General features: G+C 42.1%; 9 protein-coding genes across 9 annotated transcripts; 5 read left to right on the top strand and 4 right to left on the bottom strand.

Moving 5' to 3' along the window:
- Positions 1 to 14: 14 nt before the first annotated feature.
- Positions 15 to 3,435, top strand: V1516DRAFT_668026 (uncharacterized protein). The gene is made up of 2 exons (XM_066920937.1): positions 15 to 2,363; positions 2,413 to 3,435. The coding sequence occupies exons 1-2, from the start codon at positions 296 to 298 to the stop codon at positions 3,285 to 3,287; spliced, it is 2,943 nt and encodes a 980-aa protein (XP_066779769.1). The 5' UTR covers positions 15 to 295; the 3' UTR covers positions 3,288 to 3,435.
- On the top strand, positions 3,436 to 7,189 carry V1516DRAFT_668023 (armadillo-type protein). Its single transcript, XM_066920936.1, has 9 exons — positions 3,436 to 3,817; positions 3,887 to 3,969; positions 4,026 to 4,082; positions 4,141 to 4,259; positions 4,307 to 4,672; positions 4,723 to 5,966; positions 6,014 to 6,403; positions 6,453 to 6,645; positions 6,700 to 7,189. Exons 1-9 carry the CDS (start codon positions 3,746 to 3,748, stop codon positions 6,831 to 6,833), a joined length of 2,658 nt encoding a protein of 885 aa, XP_066779768.1. The 5' UTR covers positions 3,436 to 3,745; the 3' UTR covers positions 6,834 to 7,189.
- A 639-nt stretch (positions 7,190 to 7,828) lies between these two features.
- On the top strand, positions 7,829 to 10,407 carry V1516DRAFT_661662 (uncharacterized protein; the record flags this gene model as incomplete). Its single annotated transcript, XM_066920381.1, has 4 exons — positions 7,829 to 7,877; positions 8,012 to 8,076; positions 8,152 to 8,691; positions 8,749 to 10,407. The coding sequence occupies 4 exons, from the start codon at positions 7,829 to 7,831 to the stop codon at positions 10,405 to 10,407; spliced, it is 2,313 nt and encodes a 770-aa protein (XP_066779767.1).
- Positions 10,408 to 10,437: 30 nt separating this feature from the next.
- V1516DRAFT_688524 (uncharacterized protein) lies at positions 10,438 to 12,216 on the bottom strand. The gene is made up of 4 exons (XM_066923781.1): positions 11,947 to 12,216; positions 11,312 to 11,865; positions 11,068 to 11,263; positions 10,438 to 11,018 (listed from the first exon to the last, which is right to left on the bottom strand). Exons 1-4 carry the CDS (start codon positions 12,080 to 12,082, stop codon positions 10,564 to 10,566), a joined length of 1,341 nt encoding a protein of 446 aa, XP_066779766.1. The 5' UTR covers positions 12,083 to 12,216; the 3' UTR covers positions 10,438 to 10,563.
- Positions 12,217 to 12,336: 120 nt separating this feature from the next.
- Positions 12,337 to 14,567, top strand: V1516DRAFT_644957 (uncharacterized protein). Its single transcript, XM_066920157.1, has 4 exons — positions 12,337 to 12,572; positions 12,717 to 12,782; positions 12,933 to 13,866; positions 13,921 to 14,567. The coding sequence occupies exons 1-4, from the start codon at positions 12,560 to 12,562 to the stop codon at positions 14,312 to 14,314; spliced, it is 1,407 nt and encodes a 468-aa protein (XP_066779765.1). The 5' UTR covers positions 12,337 to 12,559; the 3' UTR covers positions 14,315 to 14,567.
- Positions 14,568 to 14,773: 206 nt separating this feature from the next.
- V1516DRAFT_694033 (uncharacterized protein) lies at positions 14,774 to 16,176 on the bottom strand (the record flags this gene model as incomplete). The annotated part of the gene is made up of 5 exons (XM_066923920.1): positions 14,774 to 15,245; positions 15,301 to 15,399; positions 15,450 to 15,547; positions 15,603 to 15,770; positions 15,823 to 16,176. 5 exons carry the CDS (start codon positions 16,174 to 16,176, stop codon positions 14,774 to 14,776), a joined length of 1,191 nt encoding a protein of 396 aa, XP_066779764.1.
- A 489-nt stretch (positions 16,177 to 16,665) lies between these two features.
- Positions 16,666 to 17,628, bottom strand: V1516DRAFT_683075 (uncharacterized protein; the record flags this gene model as incomplete). Its single annotated transcript, XM_066923491.1, has 1 exon — positions 16,666 to 17,628. One exon carries the CDS (start codon positions 17,626 to 17,628, stop codon positions 16,666 to 16,668), a length of 963 nt encoding a protein of 320 aa, XP_066779763.1.
- Positions 17,629 to 18,021: 393 nt separating this feature from the next.
- On the top strand, positions 18,022 to 20,094 carry V1516DRAFT_668006 (uncharacterized protein). Its single transcript, XM_066920935.1, has 2 exons — positions 18,022 to 18,452; positions 18,514 to 20,094. The coding sequence occupies exons 1-2, from the start codon at positions 18,144 to 18,146 to the stop codon at positions 19,861 to 19,863; spliced, it is 1,659 nt and encodes a 552-aa protein (XP_066779762.1). The 5' UTR covers positions 18,022 to 18,143; the 3' UTR covers positions 19,864 to 20,094.
- On the bottom strand, positions 20,014 to 20,916 carry V1516DRAFT_34369 (P-loop containing nucleoside triphosphate hydrolase protein). The gene has a single exon (XM_066918929.1). The coding sequence runs from the start codon at positions 20,734 to 20,736 to the stop codon at positions 20,164 to 20,166; it is 573 nt and encodes a 190-aa protein (XP_066779761.1). The 5' UTR covers positions 20,737 to 20,916; the 3' UTR covers positions 20,014 to 20,163.
- Positions 20,917 to 21,531: the final 615 nt, after the last annotated feature.

Below are 21,531 nucleotides of genomic sequence, written 5' to 3'. Positions count from 1 at the left end.
TCACAATACGAGCTCATCTCAACCATCGTGAGAACAAAAAACTAGTTGTGTGTTTTTTACCAAATTCCTGCTTGTTGCCGGCCACCAGTATTTTTTTGCTGTCTTTGTACCAAATTTTATCTTCATTATATTTTCACTCCTTCTTGGCTGTTCAGCTCTAATCTATCACTGCGTCTCGCAAAACCTGCAAATAACCCTCATTGTTTGTTTGTGACTGAATTTTCTCCTTCCATTCTAGTTATTCACGTCGGCCCAGCCCGTCCTCTTCTCTGCCTCGTGCAGTCTTTGATCTGCCATGGCTCGCGGTTCTGCTGCCAGACGTGCTAATCTTGGTGCTCTGGCTGCAGGATCCGCTAGTAGTTCCTCTTCGTCGTTGACTGCACCGTCAGGCTCCCAACTACAGCAACAGCTCCAGCATCAACAACAGCAGCAGCAAGGGGATCACCATGGTGGCGATCTGAGGACTGAAACTTTGCGAAAAACCTCTGCGTCAACCCAGTCGCTTTCTTCAGGTCAAACGAGTCAGGGGCCCACGCAAATGCAGAGTTCTTCTACGATGCCTACCACACCCACAAGACCTGGATCCATTTTGCGCAGCTCTCCTATTTCTCCTGATATGGCCCCAACTGCTGCTTCCTCTAATTCACCCTCCCCTCGAGGTGGTGAATCAATAGATCCATCGTTTTCGCGAAGCCCCCTGCGAAAGTCTGCATCATTCTGTTCGGATCATCAGCAAAGTGGACAGTTGTCATCCCCTTCCCCATCGATGAGATCCGCTCTCTATCAACGTTCAATTCTCCCTCCACATCCACTTCTCGATTCTCTGACTATATTTGTTCTTATTATTCAGTTTCCAAAGCTTGTCGTCTCCTTAGTTCATTTTCTATTTGCTTGTCTCAACTTTGCTCCGTTTTCTTCCAGCTCTTCCCTGATCATTGCGCTGACGCATGCCACCCCCGCCTCCCCCAGTTTACTCACTGTATTGTTTGCAGATGTCTCCGTTGCCATAGTTTCTATCTTCTTTCTCCCTAGAATGCGGACTATTATGGTGGATTTAGGATCCGCTGTCATTGCCTCTTCTCTGGGAGGTGGTGGTCTAAAGACAGCTCTCTATTGTACATCAGTTCTTCAAATTGCGCGCTTATTTCGACAATCATTTATCTTATTCCGCGGTGAAGCATTTGCTCCAAGTTCTATGTCACCATCTCCAATGATACCTGATGATTCGTTCAGCTTGGAGTCGGACTTCTATCTAGAAAATCGTTCAGTGATTCCGCATACGTGGGATTTGTTGTATGGATCTGCAGGGTGGATTAGTCAGGCTATAGCTATTCATATTGTTGGACAGAGCATCACACATTCAATAAGAAGAATGTTTTTGGAAAATGAAAATAGGCTGATTTCGCTTCCACCAGCTTCATCTTCTCCTGGTTTGATCGGTGATGGTTACGGAGTCGATTGTGAAGCTGCTACATATTCCAGCATTGCCCAGACGCCTCCCTCTACTTCGACTGCTGTTACCAGTCATTCAAACTCAAGTTCTACTTCGAAGAAGAAGAAGAAGTCAGGGAGTAGTAATCGTTTTCATCAGCAATCTCTATGGTCAGCGCTTGCAAACACTCTTGTACTAGCTTCTCGCGAATCCAGTCAGTCATTTGTTGATCCTCAGCTGTCATCTACTTCGAGCCGTCCATCAGAACGTGGCTCGGGTCCCGAACTCTCTTCTCAGTCATTGCTTTCTTCTTTGATTTCTGATGATTCAGTTGCTAGTGGGTTAGGCTATAAGCCCACAGCTGAAGAGCCTGCACTTTTCTGTTGCGTTAGATATATTTTAGAAAGTGAAGTAGCCTTTGAGGTGATTCCAGGAGATAACTATTTACCTGTGAATAGCCCACAAACCACTGCTGCAAGCTGCAACAATGAAGCTCAAGAGCATTCATCAATCCTACCTCTAGTTCCCTCTATTTTTTCGCATTCTGATAATTCACAGTGTCCTCCAGGTTCTCAGACTCATGCCTCAACCGCGTTACTTTACAACAGTATCTCAGTTCGGGTTAATGGCATTCTATGGCCAGAAGTGTCTGTTCAAACTATCGTCCCACGGCTCCACAATTCGTCTACAGGGGAAACTCCTCGGGACCCAACGGTCCAGAGATTAGAAGATAGTGTTAACGAATCGGCGACTACTGATTGTTCTGCAGACACCCCTTTACTAAGTGAAGATGAGTCCTTGCATGAGTCTCTTCTTGTGGTTTCCGGATTGACTCCTGTAACCGAGTATGAAGTAGAGATCAGCAAGACATTCAAGTCTGGCCGTCAAGTTACGATTTGTCGTACAAATATCTGTACATCTCCAAAGGATTGTAAGTAATTTGTGCTTAATTTTGAGAGATAGCGCTGACCGAAGACCAGCTTCCAATATCGCTTCTCATGTTCAGCAGCCTTCTCGTCCGCTTTCTCCAGTGACCACTTTGCTCGATACCCTATGCACTACAAATGAAACACTCACAGAGGAAAAGTTAAAGCTTAAGAGAGTTCGTCGCGAGCATTCTAAACATGTTGCTACTCTACGATCTGAAATCGATTCTTTGAAAACTCGGTTGGGAACTGGCGATCGCGGAGAGGAGCGAGCCTGGCGCCGCGTTTTGGCACTGCGCGAATTAGTCCGTCGAATCGAGGAAGACACGGAAAATCTCCAGGATCGTGTAGGAAAGCTGACCCAGACAGAAAAGTCAATATTGGTGGGTGTTGAAGAGCGCCGACAAGAATGGCAAGCAAGAATGAATCTATCAAATGATGACGAAGCAATTTTTGATGAACAGAAAAGGCGATTTCATGCGAAAGAAAAGTCTCTGATTGCAGAAGAAAATACGATTAATACCAAAAAGGAAAAGCTCAGTACGCGTCAACGCAAGTTATTGGCCGAGTTTCACCGTACAGATCAAGAACGGAATGAGGTTTGGGAGCGTGAATTTTCCCGTCGAAAGTCTGAACGGGAGGAGCTCGCTCGTCGCCGTGATGCTATTCAAGCAGAATTTTCTAGTGCAATTACAAAAATGGAAAAAGGAATAAGTGATATTAAACACCGAACAGATTATCTCTGGCAGTCTATGGCTATTTTCAATGAAGGTTTAGTATCATCCACCGCTGCTAAGATTGGCATTTCTGTTCCTCCTGTATCTCCAATACTTTCTCAAGTAGCGGGATCGCCCTTGAATTTATCACCTACCCCTACTTCGTCGTCTTCTGTTGCCAATAGCAAGCAATCTCTTGAGCTGTCACCCTAACATTGTGACTTCTTGCTAAAAATTTGCCCCTCATTACTGGTAACAATACTTGACCGAACGATCTTTATTTGAGTTTTTTAGTTTTTATGTTCTCATCCCTAATCTATTACATTTTTAATTCTAATCAGTATTTAATTTCATCAAAAATTTTGTTATCTTAATTTGCTGGTAGCATAACGCGAGTTGTATAGAGCGAGCTTGATATTAGCATCTGTTACCCGGCGTCCATAATTTATTGCAATTTCTCGGCCTCGAAGCGCAGTGCATATGATCAAGATCAGAAGGCAGGGATCGTGTCTGAAAGCTGATTTTGATTGAAAAAAGACATTGACGGTATAGCGAGACGGTCTAACTGGTTAGTGGACGAGGGATTGGTTCAGGAAGCTTTGAGACTCGAGTGCGCTTAGGCAGACCAGAACCAATCATCAAACTGCAAGCTTCCCTGTTTTTTCCCAGCAATGGAAGAGCAGCTCGAGCAAGCTGTGGAGATAGCCTTGAATAGTAATGCGGATTATAATTTGAAGCAACAGGTATGTGCACTACTGTATCTAACGTAAGTGTTTAAGTAAAGTGCATTCTAATAACAATACCTTGGCTAGGCCATTTCCTTTTGCAATCAGATCAAGGATTCGCCAAACGGTTGGCAAATCTGTATAGCTCTTTTTGTTAGCCAGCCTAAACGGTAAGTACTCTTGAATTTGTATAATATCTTTCGAGATGGGTTGCTTATCTGTATAGATCTACTTCAGTTCGATTTTTTGCCCTCCAAGTGGTCGACGATGCTCTTGTCAAGAGGTTTGTTCAGTTCTGTAACCACCTTTTTAGCCTTGACACTAATGTGGAACTTTGATAGATTGAACGGGAATGAAGATTTACTAGATCATAATGCGTTGAACTATATCAAGGGAGTACTTCTTTCGTACCTCCAGCGAGAGTTTAATCCACAAATTACTGGAGATTCAGACGCCCCTTGTATGTTATTTGTTAACCGTTACAGGATCGCAATCTAACCAGACAAGATATGGAAAACAAATTGTCGCAAACAGTGACTTATCTCTTTGCTCTCACTTATTTACAATCATGGCCCTCTTTCTACGATGATATACTCGCGCTCTCTTCTATTGATGGACCTTTATTATCCAATTCTCGCGGACTACTATTCTTTCTTCGCGTGTTAAATTCTCAACATGAAGAAATTGCTGATACCCTTATACGACGCTCGGAAGGAACTGCTCAGAGAGGTATCGCACTTAAGGATGCCATCCGCGCCAGGGATATGACAAAACTTACAAATATTTGGCGGGAAATCTTATTACGATGGGGCTCTCGTGAAGACGGGTTAGTGATTAATGAAAGTTGCTTAAAAGTTATTGGATCTTGGATTTGTGAGTCTTTTTCTTTTTCCATTCTTCGCTATTGTATTAACAAATTCCAGCATGGATTGATATTTCACTTATTGTCACTCCAGAATATATGAACATTATTTTTTCTAGCTTGGGTAATGAGCCATTACGAAAAAGCGCTTGCGATACTTTGACTGAGATTGTGAGCAAAAAAATGAAGCCTGTGGATAAGCTTCAACTTATTTCATTATTTAATCTTCCAGAAGTGATTAGTCAACTTCCTGTTGGTAGAGATCTTGAATTTGACGAGAAGGTCGCAAGGCTATCAAATGCTGTTAGTCTAGACCTTGTCAAGATCCAGGATGATCAGACCAATACTGGTGTTCGCGAAACTGCTAGTCATTTATGTCAACAAATACTACCATTTTCTATTTCGTTTCTTGGAAACGAATATGATGATACCGCTTCGGAAGTTTTTCCTGCAATTTCTGAATATCTCTCATTTCTGCGGAAGGAGAAGAAGCGAAATAATTTCTTGACACCTGATCGATTGGCTCTTTTGACCTCTATATTGAAAACTGTTGTTCTTAAACTAAAGTATGATGAAACAATGGACTTTCAAAATGGCTCTGACGAGTCCGAGGCAGAGTTTTTGGAGATCCGAAGTCGTTTGCGTTTGTTCCAAGACGCAATTGCTGCCATTGATGTGGATTTATTTATGGACACGGTTTCAGGAGTTGTGCTTGACTCTCTAGATGGTACAAAAAGAGATTGGCGCGAAATTGAACTTGGTCTATATGAACTGAATGCATTTATTGATGGGCTTCGGAATGCCTCTGCAATGCCATCTAAGAGCAATCCTGCGACCAAGGCTGTTGAGATTTTGAATACGATGCTTTTGAAGATGATTAGTTCTAACATTCTCTCGCTCAATCATCCAGCTATCAACCTATTTTATTTAGAATTAATAGTTAAGCCGACCAAATTTTTGGACTCTAATCCACAGCTCATTCCTCAAATTTTAAATACTTTTGTCTCTGCAGTCGGTATCCATAGCTCATTTTTACATGTCCAATTACGGTCTTGGTTTTTATTCTACAGGTTTATAAAGCTTAACAAATTATTGATCGGCGATATTTCCGAGACTGCTCTAACTGCAATCAGCGATCTTCTAGTGATCACGGCTGAGATTCCCCAGTCTAATGACAACGATTCAGATGTTTCTACGGACAGTGGGAGTTCTAATTTTGAAGGACGGTTATATTTGTTCGAAGTTTCCGGTCTTCTCATCTCTATCGACGCGGTATCAGATGAAAAGCAGCTCGTGCTACTAAAGGTTTGTAATATCAACGTTGTGAACTACAAAATTTACTGATGTATAAGAATATCCTGAACCCCATATTTGCCGATATGGAGCGGAATTTGCCTCGAGCGCTCGAAGATCCGCTCTCAGCACTTCAAGTTCATCATGACATTATGGCGTTGGGAACGTTTGCTCGTGGTGTAGCTGATGGAGGAAAGACTGTTAATGAACAGGTCCGAGAACAATTTCTTCTCGCTGGACGGGCAATACTCGTAACTTTGGAAACCTTGTCAAGATTAGATATTGTCCGAGAGGCTAGTCGTTTTGCGTTTGCTCGAATGGTACCAATTTTAGAATATCATATTCTTCCAGAAATTCCTACACTAGTATCCCGGCTCCTTGTGGAGAGCAGTACATCTGAGTTGATTGATTTCATGAGTTTCTTGGGTCAATTAGTACATAACTTTAAGGTATGATACGCTGATTTCGTATGAACTAAATGGTTTTAATATTGGATAGGATCAGCCTGGCATGTTCGACATGGTTAATAGTTTGCTAGGGCCTCTTCTAACTCGTATTTACTATTCTTTGAGTATCTCAGCAAATGGATCAACGGATGAGGAGATCCGACAAACAGATATGAAAAAAGCTTATCTTAGTTTTATGCTGAATTTGCTTAATAATGGCATGGGTTCTGTGTTGGTAAGCCGGGGTACGTCATGAATTTGATTTTATTTTAGTCTGATACGATACTAATGGTTATTAGATAATCGACAAATGCTGGACTCTGTGATTCAGAGCGTAGCACATTATTCGTCGACGACGGACGACTCTTCGATCAAGAAAATGGGCAGTTCAATCTTTCCTCGACTAGAAGAGATTAGATCCCGGGCTCTATAAATTTATATCTAGGAAACCGTACAAATTACTATGAAACAGAGTAATTTTGTCACTGATAAACCACGAATCATTGATATTTGCAAAAGGGAAAAGTAATAATACAAAGGTTGTATCTCTTGCTGACGATTGTCATTGTATGTATATCTTTATTCACGTCCCTAATTTCTTTTTTTTCTGTTTGGCATTTATGGAGCATTAATTTTTGTCTTGCTATTATTCCAACGAATTTTGAGGTTTAAAGTTGATTCTATTACTGATTTGATTTGTTTTATATGTGTGGATGTATATACGTTGAATCACAGAGACATAGTATATCATGCTTTGTTGAGCTTAATATATGATTTATTTTTATATTATATTATGGCGTGAATTAGTTTTAGATGTCACTGGATTTGAGTTTAGAAAATGATTCTTGAGTGTCCTTTGTCCTTGCATGTAAGAATTATGAGGCACAAACTTTGAACTCAGAGATGAGCAACAAATTCGGTACCTAAATATTTGCGGTAATATAGAGGCCAAACTGATCTGACTAACCCTCAGCGCATACAAAATCTATATTTCGTTATTTAGCGGTCGAATAATCGAGACCTGGCACTCGCTTGAAAGAAGTGTGTTCTCTACTGACCGACCTGGATAAATCAAGCCTGCTCAATAGCGGCATAACTGTAAAACGATTCGGTGATGTTTGTATAAAAACCTGAGCGCGACGACAGACTTCGTAACCATCAGTGTTAGCCAAGTTCAAACGGGGACAGAACTGTTCAGACGGTGAGGAGAGAATTGTGCTTGACGAAGACCAGCGAAGATCTCCATCGGGACAAAATTAAGATCGAGATTTCGTGGTAGGTCTTTGCGTGTTTGAGACCAGTTCCAGATCAGGGTCTCAGCTGTTAGATTAAATAACATTTTCCTGTTTTGATCGGAGCTGGCTCTCTAGTATATTCGACACCAACTCATCAGTACACACGCTTTAAAATTTATTTAATATCCTAGAAATGTCTTCTTCAGATGAAGATGTTCCTCTTTCTCGGAGGAAAGCTGCTCGTAAGTCTCCATTTCTCGATTTAACGACGCGTGTTGATCGGGGTCGACGCGACTGTTGATTTTTCTTTTTTCACTTTTTTGATCCTGGCCAAGTCATGGCAAATTGAATTCCTGCTAATTATTCTAACATTTAGTGACTAGTACGAAAAGACGAGTTTCGTATAAAGAGGAATCATCATCTGAGGACGAAATTCCTTTGGTAGGATTTTTGTATATTTGATATTTTCAGAGCACCATTAATGGTGTGGGGATCCATTAATACTAACTGGGTTAGAACAAGCGCGTCAAAAGAGAAAATTTAAAAGGAGTCGCGAAAGCAAACAAAGTGAAGGGCAAGGCAGTGCCAAAACTGGCTAAATCAAAAGCAGTCAAGATTGAGTCGTCGACTCCAGCGGCAAAACCGAAACCGAAACAAAATGGCGTGAAAACAAATGGTGTAGCACAGAAAGTTTCTATAAAGAGGGAAACCAGCAATTCAGTAGCAAAACCCAATGGCGTGAAGATACAAAAATTAGAGGAATTGGACGAAGATGAAGACGAGACATATAAATGGTGGGAAGCTGAGCAAAACGACGGAACAGTGAAATGGAACACGCTAGAGCATAAAGGTGTTTTGTTTCCGCCTCCATATGAGCCTTTGCCCGCACATGTCAAACTAAAATACGATGGGAAACCCGTCAATCTGCCTCTTGAAGCTGAGGAGGTAGCTGGGTTCTTCGGTGCAATGATTGAGACAGAGCATGCGAAAAACCCTGTATTTCAAGCTAACTTCTTTGCGGATTTCCGTTCAGTCTTGAAGAAAGCTGGTGGAGCGGTAAGTTTTTCATAACTCGTATTACAATTTGCAAGTTATATTAATAAGAGCTCGCAGTCGTTACAGATCGAACAGTTTGAAAAATGTGATTTCACTGAAATGTTCAATCATTTTGAAGATAAACGACTGGCCAAGAAAGCTCTCACAACAGCTGAGAAAAAGGCAATAAAGTTGGAAAAGGACAAAATGGAAGAAGAGTATAAAATTTGCTATTTGGATGGTAGGAAGGAGCTGGTTGGGAATTTTCGCATTGAACCGCCCGGTCTGTTCCGTGGCCGAGGAAGCCATCCAAAAACAGGTAAACTAAAGTGCCGCGTGATGCCTGAACAAGTCACAATTAATATTGGAGCTGGAGTTCCTATTCCAAAGCCTCCAGATGGACATGAATGGGCAGAAGTCAAGCATGATAACACTGTGTCATGGCTAGCTACTTGGAAGGAAAATATTAATAATGCAACCAAGTACGTCTTTTTGGCTGCGAACAGTTCCTTGAAGGGTATGAGCGACTATAAGAAGTTTGAGAAAGCTAGACAGCTGAAGCAACATATCGAGAGAATCCGGGCAGATTATCGACGTGAGCTCAAGGACGAGAAAATGGCTAATCGTCAGCGAGCTACGGCCATGTACCTAATTGACGTGTTGGCTCTGAGAGCTGGAGGGGAAAAGGGTGAGGATGAAGCAGATACAGTTGGCTGCTGCTCTCTGCGATATGAACACATTGGATTTCAGCCTCCGAACATCGTTATTTTCGATTTTTTGGGTAAAGACTCTATACGTTTTTATCAGGAAGTGAAAGTTGATCCGCAGGTGTATAAAAACTTGAAGTTGTTTAAGCGCCAGCCAAAAAAGGAAGGTGATGATATTTTTGACCGTTTGGATCCTCCCACACTCAATAAGCATTTACAAAATTATATGCCTGGCCTGACGGCCAAAGTTTTTCGCACCTATAACGCGTCAAAAACTATGCAAGATCAACTTGATAAGATACCGAATGTCGGTAGTGTGAACGAGAAGTTTGTCGCTTTCAATGCAGCGAATCGTGAGGTTGCCATTCTTTGTAATCATCAGAGAACAGTACCGAAAACACATGAGCAATCGGTTGGTAAGATTGAGGATAAAATTTTAGAAGTCAAATTCCAGCGCTGGCGGGTCAAGATGCAGATTTTGAACTTGGAACCAAAGCTGAAAAAGAAAGATCCTGCTTTTTACGAACGTGATGAAGAATTAGGTGATGATACCATCCAACGACTAATTTCCCAAATTATCACCCGCGAAAGAGAAAAATACGAAAAAAAATTGATCAGAGATGAGGCAAAGAAAGTCGCAGAAAATGGTTCGATCTCATCCTCCGAGAAACGAGAACTTGAGCAAGAACTAAAAAAGCATTTGAAGTCTGTGGATGAGCTTGAAACTCAATACAAGCTCGAGCTGAAGTCAAACAAGGTAGAAGTCAATGGATCGGCTACAGTCGAAAAACTCAAAGCTCAGATCGAGAAACTCGACGAGCGAATCACGAATTTGAAGCTGCAATTCAAAGATAAATCCGACAACTCGACGGTAGCTTTGACCACGAGTAAAATTAACTACATCGATCCTCGATTGACCGTGATGTTTGCCAAACGGTATCAAGTTCCCATAGAGAAACTATTTTCAAAGACTTTAAGGGAAAAATTCAAATGGGCTATTGAATCGGCAGACCAGAATTGGAGGTTTTAGATCAAATTTTGAGTTTACTTAAATCAAAATGTTAATCTGAGAAACTCATAATGTACAAATTAACTACACTTAAGCTATTGTGCTTATGTCAATTGAAATACAAATTGCTAGATCATTAGTATACAAAGTCGGCTATCGAGGAAAGAAAGCGCCAAGCTATTCTACAAGTTTTTTTAATTCCTCCAAGAGCTCTTTCGCGTTAGCCTCAGATTTTAGACGGAACGCGTATTGAATTGGCTTCTCTCCATCAAATGTAGCGATACGTACAACTTTTTCTCCGGCAAGTGAACTTTTCATTCCATGCATGACTTCAATTCCTTTTGCTAAAGGCAGATTCAAAACAACTTTAAGAACCCCATCTGCCCGCATAACAATCCGTGCGCGAGATTTCCGAGTTACGGTTTTTTTCCCTTCACTTTCCGTATTAGTTGCGGTATTTCTATCAGTTTTCTCGGAAATAGATTCCTCGTGAGTAGAATTCTTTGAAACATTCAAATGTAAAGACCCTGTGCCGCGTTCCTTCCATCCTGAGGTCGAATCTGTAGGATACATCGCGTAAAGCTTGGCACGGCAGCTGTAGACAGACTTTTCAGATTCTTCGCCCGTGGCAACTATTCTCTCGATTAGTAAACTATACCAAACCTTCTCTATAATGCTTACCTTTTTGTTCCTGTAGCTTGAGTTGGACGTAAGGTTCATAGACGGCACCTGTCGTTGTTTCCTCTGTATTTATACCATGATTTTTTGTTTCCTTCACTTCGTCTTCTAGCTTGTCCTTGTCGCTTCCGAACGAATGAAGAAACGGATTCGACTTAGACGCCGAAAAGGAAGAAAACGAAGTAAACGGCTTTGAAGTCTAAATAGTTAAAAATAAAGCTCTAAGAAAACATATGCATGAACATACCTCGCTGCTAGGCTGTCCAAATACAGAACTTCCAAATGGTTTGAGAGGCGTAGAGAATCCACTACCAGAAAGCCAAGAGGATCCAAAAGTTCCTTTACCTGATCCAAGTGAACCAAATACGGATGGTTTGGGGGTGTTGCAGTTAGAATCAGATGTATGGTCTGATTTTTCATCCGCGGAAGAGCTTAACTTGGTTCCTTGCAGGTCCGCTGAATTCCTAGCAGATTCCGCTGAATCCCCGGCTTCTGTTCCAGATCTTTTATCATCTTCCTCTTTAGCGATATCCTCCTTTGGAGTCTTTGAGTCCTGTTTTGGATGAACTTTTAAATCAGTTTTGAGATCATTGGTTTTCTCTGTTGTACTGTCTTCCATTATTACTACGTCGTTCGGTTCTTTGGAATCAGCATCCTCATCAGTAGTCTTCTGACGTTTTAAATCTGTTGATTCGATTAGAACACTCCTCGTAATATCATTTTCCTCTTTTGCTGCTCTGTCTTCCATTGACGATTCTCGACCACGTTTTCGGTTTACTGTCTCCAGATCATTCGAGGTATCTAAATCAAACACGTTAGATCATAATGTTCCTCAAAAGCGGCAGCAAACACAACGTTGATTCCGACCAAAATTCCACTCACCATCCTGAGAATTATCCAAGAGCCCTGCAGCTGTAGCTTTTACTTCGTTTGACAACAGAACTTCTGGTGAGCGCTGGTTCGAATCGGCATTGAAAGCCACTTCCTCGATAGTCTGATTGACAGTCTTGTCGGCCATGTCGTATCACACCAAGCCGGCCACACAATCAAAAATATACGTTTCAGCGTTTTTGAGCTTAATATCAATAGGTAACCAAATAATCGCTAACTAATTCGTCCTGCTTCCTACAGAACAAAGCAAATCAGCTAATTTGCTGCTGTCAGCTCGTTCCACCTACATGCGTTCCAATATAAAAAGTGCTTACATTTTAGAGGCGTTAGTAGAGATTCAGATCACCACCCGTCGAAGTCTAATTTCTGCGATTCAAGAGAATTTATTCACTTTTGATCGAAATCGCTAAAAACGAGAAAATAATTCAACGTTTGGTCTTGAAGAGCATATTAGATTGTATAACACTATTTCGCGTTCTCACTACCTTCTTTTGGATTCGTCGCATTCGCTTGGGTATCAAAGTCTTCACAGTTTTTTTTGAATCTTGATACATGACGAAACATCTGTCTGCGCCTTCAGTTCGACGACTACGTTTATGAAACTATGAATCGGCCAGGTAAGCTAATTGGATTTCCACTGCTACTTGTAGAGATATTGGATGGCTACTGCTGCCTGGATTTGGTGATTGAATCCAAATCCTCCGAATGTCTCCTTTGCTGGCAAACTCGAATTTGTTACTTACGAGTTCAATTTGTTCTAGGCCAACCGGCACAAAATCGTTCGCATGGTTTTTCAAACATGCTTTCCTCTATGAATAATCGGCAAAGTATGCGAATCATTTATTGGTCGTTGTAGGAATAGAAGGGCGTAACTCGATTAAAAATCTGCCAGAGAATCTACAATTGATTTTTAATGGGTTCTTTTTATTCCTATATCGAGTATCTATTATTTTTTATTCTGACTTGGATTTCGTTAGGTCCGGTTCCTCTATGGGGCGCTGCTGGAGGATTTAACAAGCCCTTACAGTCTCAACCCACTCCTACGACCCCAACGCGGAGACCGCAGACTGGCTCAGTATTGAACAGTAATCATTTCCCCTCATTATCAGCTGTTTCGCAATCAGGAAATACGCTGCAACAACAGCAACAACAATTTTCCACTGGTGCTCTTGATATGAACGAGTTCCCAACTCTGAGTCAGGCAACCTCGAAGTCGTACTCTTCAGTCATGGGTAGCGGAATTCCAGGCAATGGAGTTGCAGGCGGGTCAGCTAATGCATCAGGTCAATTTGGAAATGCTCTTTTTTCGCGTTCAGGCACACAGTCGCCAATGCCAATGGGAGGCGTTCGAGGAGCGCCACCCGGTTTGATGAACCAGCAACAGCAAAAATTGGACACTGCGCACCAACAGGTTTTGCTGCAGCAGCAACAACTTCAGCTTCAGCAGCAGCGTCCACAGCAGCAACAGCAACAACAGCAACAACAGTCATCACTATTGGGTACTATAGGAGAACAAGAAGACAAGGTGTGGACAGAAGGATCGATGCCCAATGCTTTGAATGCTAACACTGGCCAAATTCCTTACGCGCAAATGGCGATTGGTAGTGAAGCTTCGAATGGGGTAGCGAATCATCCAATAATTGATGGATTTGAAGACAAGTTACAACTAGATGAAAACGATTTTTCGAGTATGGGTGGTCGTCCTGCCTCAGATATTTGGTCTCAAGCCATACGCCAGAACTCGGCGGATGAGAAGGAAAACGGCAATTCCTCAAGCAAAATCTCAAGCGATCTTCCTTTTGGATTGAATGAGCTTTCGAATTTCATGAAATCTGAGCAGTCTAATGATATTGGCCGTTTAGCGCTGGGAACAGATCTTACGGCGTTGGGTTTGAATTTTAACCAACCAGAGTAAGTTGCTAACTGGTTTTGGAAATTTCACGATTTGAAGTTAACATATACTAGTTCGGAGCCGCTATGTACTTCATTTGGATCTCCATGGGCGGAAACTTCCAATGTTCGAGTAGAACCAGAGTATCATCTTCCGACTTGTTACCATGTTCAATCTGTGGAACCACAGGTGGACAAGATTCAAAAGTTTTCGGATGAGACTCTATTCTATATATTTTACTCCATGCCGCGAGATTATATGCAAGATATTGCTGCGAATGAATTGATTAATCGCAACTGGAGGTATCATAAAGATCTAAAGATGTGGCTGACTAAAGATCCGGGGGTGGAACCGATTGCTCAAAATATGCATTACGAACGTGGAGTGTATACATTTTTTGATACTACTGTTTGGGATAAAGTCAAGAAAGAGTATATATTGTATTATCAGTCAATTGCAGATCACTAAAGCCAATTGTTGATTGTTTCTTTTTGCCTCTGATATTGGTTTATTGTGCTGTGATTTTCATAGATTATGTAAATGTATCTGTGTTTGGTCTATTGTCTGGTTGGAGCTTGTTAATTGTCCCTCTCTCACACTATTTTACTTTTTTTCTGAAACCAACGATTGGCTATTTATTTGAAATATTCGTGTTTCTAAATGAATTCCTGAAAACGTTTTCATGGTCATTGATGATAAATAAAATTGTGTATTATACTCATAAGTATCTAGATGGTATCGGTTCTCCTTGAGGTTAATGGCAGGACCTTTGAATCCCCTAACACTAATTCCCGGAACTGAGTAGGATGTAGATCGGAAAAGTTTAAGAAACTGTGATATAGTCTGCATCACACCAGTTGTTGATTGGCTAATGAAAACAGTTAGTCTTTCTTCTATGGCTCTTCATACTCAGCAGCTGCCCTCATGTCAACTTACAATGCAGCTCAAATATTTACACCACGAACAGTTGCCGCCCCCTGATTTGAACTTTTTAATAAATATAATCATATAAACAGCAGTTAGCAGTACGAAGCCAAACTGCACAACTAGCCAGGCGTACCATGCCGGGCCCCTATTTGACAGCTTTGTGCGAGCGCTGTTGAATTGGTTTTGAAGATAGTTGCTAGATGATGAAATGTAGTAAGGTTCGCTGGCGTTCATTTTGGATTTTATTCGTGTAGGCGGACTTAAAAATGCAATCCCAAGCGTTAATCCAACCATAAATCCGCCAATGTGCGCAAAATTGTCGATTCCGGGGAACAGCCCGAGGATTAGTGTGATCACTATGTCGAAAAGGTATCCAAATAATATTCGCCGTGGCCGGTCATATTGAGACCAGTTAAACAGCAATTCGAGAAGACGGAGAGCCATCATGCCAAACAAAGCTCCAGATGCACCGCTGAATCTATGTTAGATTGTATGACCCTGTAAAACTAATACATCGCAACACGCACCAACTAGACATTCCGTCAGATCCAAAATTTCCTCCAAGAACAAACCCGTTAATTCCTGCAGCGAGATATAAAATAGCATATTTAAAGAACCCGATAGTCCTGTGATAAATCTATTAGTGGCTTTATTTTCACTGAACAATCTTGCTTACCTTTCACTAGGAATACCAACAGTAAACTGTACAAACATATTGAGGATGATATGAATAATACCAGTATGAATAAACATAGCTGTTATGAATCTCCACCACTAATAAAAATTGAGAATGTGAGTTACAAAATGAGATGCCTATATTCAAACCTACCTGATCAGGTCGAGATCCCACCCCGCCCATACCACAGAGCTCGGAGAGTGTGCAGACATCAGTATCTACCGTAGTGGAACTCGGACATGGCCAGTCGCCGGCTTTGTCCGTTACACCTTGAATGTATGACATACATGGATTAAACCGAGAACCCATATGGATTTGGATCTAGAAAACCTATGAACTGCATATTCCTATCAACAAAATCACTTAGACATACATAAGTTGAGGGTCCCAGCATCGGGTTGAACGTTGGCTTCGTCGCCAATATACTATGTGCCCATTTATGCTGATATATCATTTCGGATACGAATACACTTATTTGGACGATGGTAATAGCTATGGTGAAATACGGTAGTCTCCATTTCGGACGTTGGGGGAGAGGAGGGCCATCCTGAAATTGAGAAGATATAGGCTCTGTAGGAGGAATGTTGTACATCATATCTGGAGGATTCGAAGAATGCGAACTGGACCAAGGATTGCCACTGCTAGAAGTTGTCTCATTACGAATGCTATTGGAGCTTGTACTGCTTCCTTGAATATTGTACTCGTATGTTGGAGGCCGAGAGTCCATTCGGTCTAATTCATAGTGTTCTGAGCCACCTGCAGCATTGTTCACCAAAATATCCGTATCGTCTAAGTCATTTTTTGCTCTTCCCCAGCTAGAGAATGGATTTGAAACCATTTCGAAAAATCAGCTCCGAAACGACTGAAGAGGCTGGACAGGCAATTGCAGTATACTAGCGATAGCGAAACAAGAGGCAACGAAAGGACAGCGAGAGTAATTCAATCCCGTATTTTGTTCGAAAATCACAAATAAGATTATAAGAGAAAAAGCTTTTCGAGTCGTGATTGCAGATGGAAATGTGTCTGAAGGAACCAAAAATCGTAGTCTGCTCAAGTTCGCTGCTGCTGGCAATATAACTGGGAGAACCGATTCACTTTCGCTGCTGTTGAGCTAGGCTGTTCCGAGGAGTTCAGCCTCATGCGGCTGAATTGTAGTCTTGAAAACTATCGCTGCAGTACTGTAGATTGCGATTATTTATGAAGATAGAAACTTATTTTAGCGCTTGCTTTCTCTTGAGAGACTGGTCGGCACAAATGTGCGTCGGTCACCCACGTATAAATGCATAAGCCAGAGCTGCTTGAGAAGCACGGTCGAGTTGATTGAGTACTGTAGAAAAAGTCGATCCTGTACTTCCGTAGCGACATCCGGATCACTAACTATTTTGGTCTCAGGATAAATCGTTGGTAGCTTCTCAGAAAGAGATTCATGCAATAACTTTGAAGTTTCCGGATCTAAAATTCGATTGACATGATATAAAACGAACGGCCTACCTGTGAATCTGGATTTTTTTATTTCAATATCAGCGGGATCCTCAGGATTTCGAGTTTTTTGCAGTGAACTTGTATCCTCCCAGGAAAGTATGGCCGCAATGGGGTGCTCGATCAATGACAATTTAGTTCCCTGAAATCTGCTCGCTTCGAAGAGAATTTGACGACATAGATATTTGTATACCGTAGTTGCCATATCTTCAGGCCAAACTGTAGTCAAACCTCTGTCTCTAGATAAAGCTTCCGCTAATCTTTTGCCAAACACCGGATATCTCTTATTTGCTTCGGTATGCTGAAGAAAATTTCTACGTAGAATATGATATATATTTCGACTCCTCGGCAAAACATTTTCAGTGGGTAGAACAGCAAACATCCTCTTATCGGCTTCTAGCTGGAGCTGCTTACCGGCCATTTTGAACTGTGTTTGAAGATCAGGTGGCAATTCGTAGAGCGAGAGACTAAGAAGTAGATCTTTAGGGAGACGGAGGTTATAAGCAATACATGCTCGAATGGGGGTGCTTATCATTGTTGCGTATGGATTTTGTCTGAATTTTACGGACAATTCCAATGCCTTTTGTTGTTGTTCCTCGGCCAGTATTAGTGGTCGTTTGAATGGTATTGTTGAACGGTGAGAAGACTGTCCCTGTTTCTCTGATGCAGTGAGGATTGGTGGACGATCAAGAGGAGTCATATCTATGACTTTGGCGCTGGTATCTGTCCTGTTCAGTTCATTTAGAGCACCAGCAGTGGAATGGATCAAGCGTATCGAAGCCAGAACTTGATCAATCAGCCCGGAGTTCCTTTCCAGTATCACTGATCTTGCGATCCCTGGAAACATTGATTCGCACTTCATCAAGTTGACTGCGCCCTATGAACTCTTTCTGTCCAGTAAAATTATTCGATAACCACTAGTAATCCAATCTCTCAAAGCGTGCAAATCTCCGCCCAATCTAATTTGCCATACAAGGTCCCCTGTACCGAACTCTGCCAAACAACTGCGCCGCACCCCACGTCCTTCAGCCTCACTGTGCTGTTATTTTCGTCGACTCGAGCACCTGGATTCCGGCGTTTTTTCTTCTTTTCGATTGTGTATACATAAATTAGTCCGTCTATAAGCTTCGTACAGCTTGCTTGTCGTAAAAATTACGGACTGATTGATTGATAGGTGCTTGCCCAGAGTTTAAACTCAGTGGAACAGACAATATCATGGCTGAACAAGACCAAAAGGACCAGATCATTCTGGACCAGCTCCGACAAATCGAAGAGTTTTCCGCGCAGCATCCTAGAGTTTTTGATGAATCTAGAGGTGCACTTAGGGTGTTTACATATGGTACAGCTGGATTTAGAATGCATGCCGATTATTTGGAATCAGTTGTCTATCGTGTTGGCTTGTTGGCGGCCCTGCGATCTAGAAATCTTGACGGGAGTACTATTGGCGTCATGATCACTGCATCCCACAACCCACCAGAGGACAATGGCGTCAAATTGATTGATCCGCAAGGTGAAATGCTTGAGGCAGGTTCATGTATTTAGTTTAACTGTGTCTTGATATATTTCGTTCTAATCATGCTATCAGGCGTCTTGGGAAGCTTTTGCTACAAAGTTTGCAAACGCCGACTCCGACGTCGACCTTGCCCGTGCATATCTTGATCTCTCCGAAAGTCTCAACATCAATCTTGAGAAACCAGCCAATGTGGTATATGCTCGTGATACTCGCGCTTCTGGACCTGCTCTTGCGGCTGCCTTGAAAGATGGCCTTACGGCTTCTGGAGCTGCGATGACGAACTATGAGGTGCTAACTACGCCGCAATTGCATTATATCGTCAAGAGTATAAACACTGCCAGTACTCCTACACCCTATGGAGAACCAAATGAAATGGGCTACTATGCGAAGCTTTCTGATGCTTTTGCCGCTGTTATGGCTGACAAAGGACCTGCAATAGTCACTGTTGATGCTGCAAATGGTGTTGGAGGCACACAATTGCGGAAACTAGCAGATTCAATTGACGACAAGTTTCTGCAGATCAATATTGTGAATAATGCTTCTGATTCACCCGAAAAGTTAAATGCACTGTGTGGAGCAGATTTTGTCAAGACTCAGCAGACTTTACCTGCGGGTACAGAACCTGTCCCGCTGGCACTGCATGCTTCGTTAGATGGCGACGCAGATAGAATTGTATTCTACTATGTGGACCAAGCAAAAAGATTTTTCTTACTTGATGGAGACAAGATTGCTTCGCTTGCAGCAATGTTTATCCAAGAGCTGCTTGTTCAGGCCGGTCTACAAAATAAAATTCGAGTTGGTGTAGTACAGACTGCGTATGCCAATGGCTCATCTACTCGTTATATTCAAGAGGTTCTCAAGGTACCAGTCACTGTGACACCTACAGGAGTAAAGCATTTGCACCATGCCGCTCAACAGTACGATGTCGGTGTTTACTTTGAAGCGAACGGTCATGGGACAGTACTGTTTTCCGCGGCAGCAGCTAGAGAGCTGGCGTCGTTCGAAGCTCAAAGCCCCGGTCAACAAAGCGCAGTTACAAATTTGGCTAGACTCATCGACGTCATTAACCAAACTGTCGGTGACGCTATGTCCGATCTCTTACTTGTTGTCACTATTCTTGCACACAAAGCCTGGGGACCGGCGGACTGGAACAGTGCATATACCGACTTGCCTAATCGACTTGTTCGAGTGGTTGTTAGAGACCGATTTGGATTCAAAACCGAGGATGCCGAGCGGAGACTTGTAGAGCCTGTTGGTGTGCAGGCCCAAATTGACGATTTGGTCAATAAATACAAGTTAGGTCGAAGTTTTGTACGAGCCAGCGGTACCGAAGACGCTGTTCGTGTATATGCAGAAGCAGAAACACGTCTTGAAGCGGATGAACTTGCTTTAAAAGTCGCTGATCTAGTGAAGAATTATTAACAGACATATGTGAGCAAATATGCATTTATAAATATACTTTATATGCATAATTATTGATCAAATGTAGTATATTCCATAAGTATTATATTAGGTAAATATCTATTTGTACATGATAAGCAAGAATAACGTACAAAGACGACTCGGAAAGAACAAGAAAGAATGGAACAAGCCAAAAATCAAACTAGAAATTCTTCAGGAAAGGCAAACAAGGCATATAAGCGAAGTAAAACCAATCAGTGTTAACAAAAAAATCAAGAAATGTATTTGAATCAAAAGAATAATAAAACTCAAAACCACAAACTAATCAAAATTCTTAATTTCGCGGCGAATTTCCGTCAGGACCTGTTCCGGGGTCTTGCCGTCAACATGAACGGTAATCGAATCGACCTGTTCAGAAATGGAAGGAAGTTCTTGGATGATAAGCTGGCTCTCGACCATAGAGTCTTTCATGTAATGATCTTTGCGAGAATGGACACGGTCGATGAGTACCTCCTCGTTGGCAGTGAGGAAGATGAAATGGACGCCAATTGAGATTCCGCGCTGATCGCGTAGTGCGCGGGCGGATTGACGGATAATATCACGGTACTTCTTCTTGAGAGCCGAGCATGTAACGACACAGTAATGCTTTCCCTTGGGCTTATCAGCAATCTCAGCTACATCGAAGCACTTTGGAACGATAGATTTGAGCCAAGGCTCGCGGTCCGCATCACTCAGAGGAATGTTGTTCTCCATCTTTGTGATGTTCAACCCTGTGTGTAGTGAATCGCCCTCGACATAGGGTGCATCAAAAACCTTACAGAGTTCTTTAGCTGTAGTAGTTTTTCCACAGCCAGCAGGGCCGGCAACAACCCAGACAGTGAAATGATGTGACATAATGAATTGGAGATGAGAATTTCCGGAGGTGGAAAAGATAAAAAGAGAAGAAATCCGGAAGATTTAGGTTGTAAAGAGAGGGAGCAATGAGCTCTGGAAGGGAAAAGTTAAGTCGGGGAACTAGCTCTAGGCAGGATGATACAGGATACCGTATATGACCACAACGCACGAAAATAAGCGCAATCGTCCTCGGATTTTTGCAAACCTCTGAAATTTGTCTTACGGAAGAGAATTACAATTAAAAAATGATTAAAATGGTTTTACAATGGCACCCTAGTCTTGAAAACACACTCTTATAACAGCAAATAGCCCGGCACTCTCGGGAGTGGGTTCTGCAGACACCGGGCTTCCGCCGCACTGTCAACAGTCTGATACAAAAACTGCTGTACTGACGAGTCTAATAATGCCCCGCAGCAGGCTGTAATCGATCAGCTCAGTTCGGTAAATTAGCGAGCGCAAGCGACACTTCCTTTCCATTTTCACTATTTGCTGATAGCCAAATCTTACTTTTTTATAACCTACAGCATATGAAATAATAAGAACCGGGGCTGCCTCGTTGATCTCTGTCTCACATCTTCGTATCATATTTAGAAAGCGCAAACAGAACTTTTAAATCTATAGCGGCGCGTCTGTTCGTTTTGCCGTTCGACCCGTAGTCGGGCATTCGTCGCTGCTCGTTCAAATTATCTATTCGCAGCGACATAAGCACTAACCACTTTTAACTTTCTAAAGTTCTCGACTCGTGCTAATTAAGTCTGCTTGGGTATTCTCGTCAATCTTCTCTTCTTTGCATGA

The sequence above is a fragment of the Lipomyces oligophaga genome, assembly GCF_038497815.1.
Source record: "Lipomyces oligophaga strain CBS 7107 unplaced genomic scaffold V1516scaffold_1, whole genome shotgun sequence".
Taxonomy (NCBI): Eukaryota; Fungi; Ascomycota; class Lipomycetes; order Lipomycetales; family Lipomycetaceae; genus Lipomyces; species [Lipomyces] oligophaga.
Note: the sequence above shows the minus strand (reverse complement) of the source record. Positions and strands in the feature narration are given on the sequence as shown.

Bases quoted from the DNA above. Each gene is read 5' to 3' on its own strand.
- V1516DRAFT_668026 (XM_066920937.1), top strand. From the start codon at position 296: ATGGCTCGCGGTTCTGCTGCCAGACGTGCTAATCTTGGTGCTCTGGCT. The intron at 2,364-2,412 runs GTAAGTAATTTG...ACCGAAGACCAG, and splicing joins CTGTACATCTCCAAAGGATT to CTTCCAATATCGCTTCTCAT.
- V1516DRAFT_668023 (XM_066920936.1), top strand. From the start codon at position 3,746: ATGGAAGAGCAGCTCGAGCAAGCTGTGGAGATAGCCTTGAATAGTAAT. The intron at 4,083-4,140 runs GTTTGTTCAGTT...GAACTTTGATAG, and splicing joins GACGATGCTCTTGTCAAGAG to ATTGAACGGGAATGAAGATT. The intron at 4,260-4,306 runs GTATGTTATTTG...TAACCAGACAAG, and splicing joins TGGAGATTCAGACGCCCCTT to ATATGGAAAACAAATTGTCG.
- V1516DRAFT_688524 (XM_066923781.1), bottom strand. From the start codon at position 12,082: ATGGCCGACAAGACTGTCAATCAGACTATCGAGGAAGTGGCTTTCAAT. The intron at 11,866-11,946 runs GTGAGTGGAATT...TGTTTGATTTAG, and splicing joins CTTGGATAATTCTCAGGATG to ATACCTCGAATGATCTGGAG. The intron at 11,264-11,311 runs GTATGTTCATGC...TTAACTATTTAG, and splicing joins TTGGACAGCCTAGCAGCGAG to ACTTCAAAGCCGTTTACTTC.
- V1516DRAFT_644957 (XM_066920157.1), top strand. The intron at 12,783-12,932 runs GTATGCGAATCA...GGATTTCGTTAG, and splicing joins CTCTATGAATAATCGGCAAA to GTCCGGTTCCTCTATGGGGC. The intron at 13,867-13,920 runs GTAAGTTGCTAA...AACATATACTAG, and splicing joins TTGAATTTTAACCAACCAGA to TTCGGAGCCGCTATGTACTT.
- V1516DRAFT_668006 (XM_066920935.1), top strand. From the start codon at position 18,144: ATGGCTGAACAAGACCAAAAGGACCAGATCATTCTGGACCAGCTCCGA. The intron at 18,453-18,513 runs GCAGGTTCATGT...TCATGCTATCAG, and splicing joins CGCAAGGTGAAATGCTTGAG to GCGTCTTGGGAAGCTTTTGC.
- V1516DRAFT_34369 (XM_066918929.1), bottom strand. From the start codon at position 20,736: ATGTCACATCATTTCACTGTCTGGGTTGTTGCCGGCCCTGCTGGCTGT.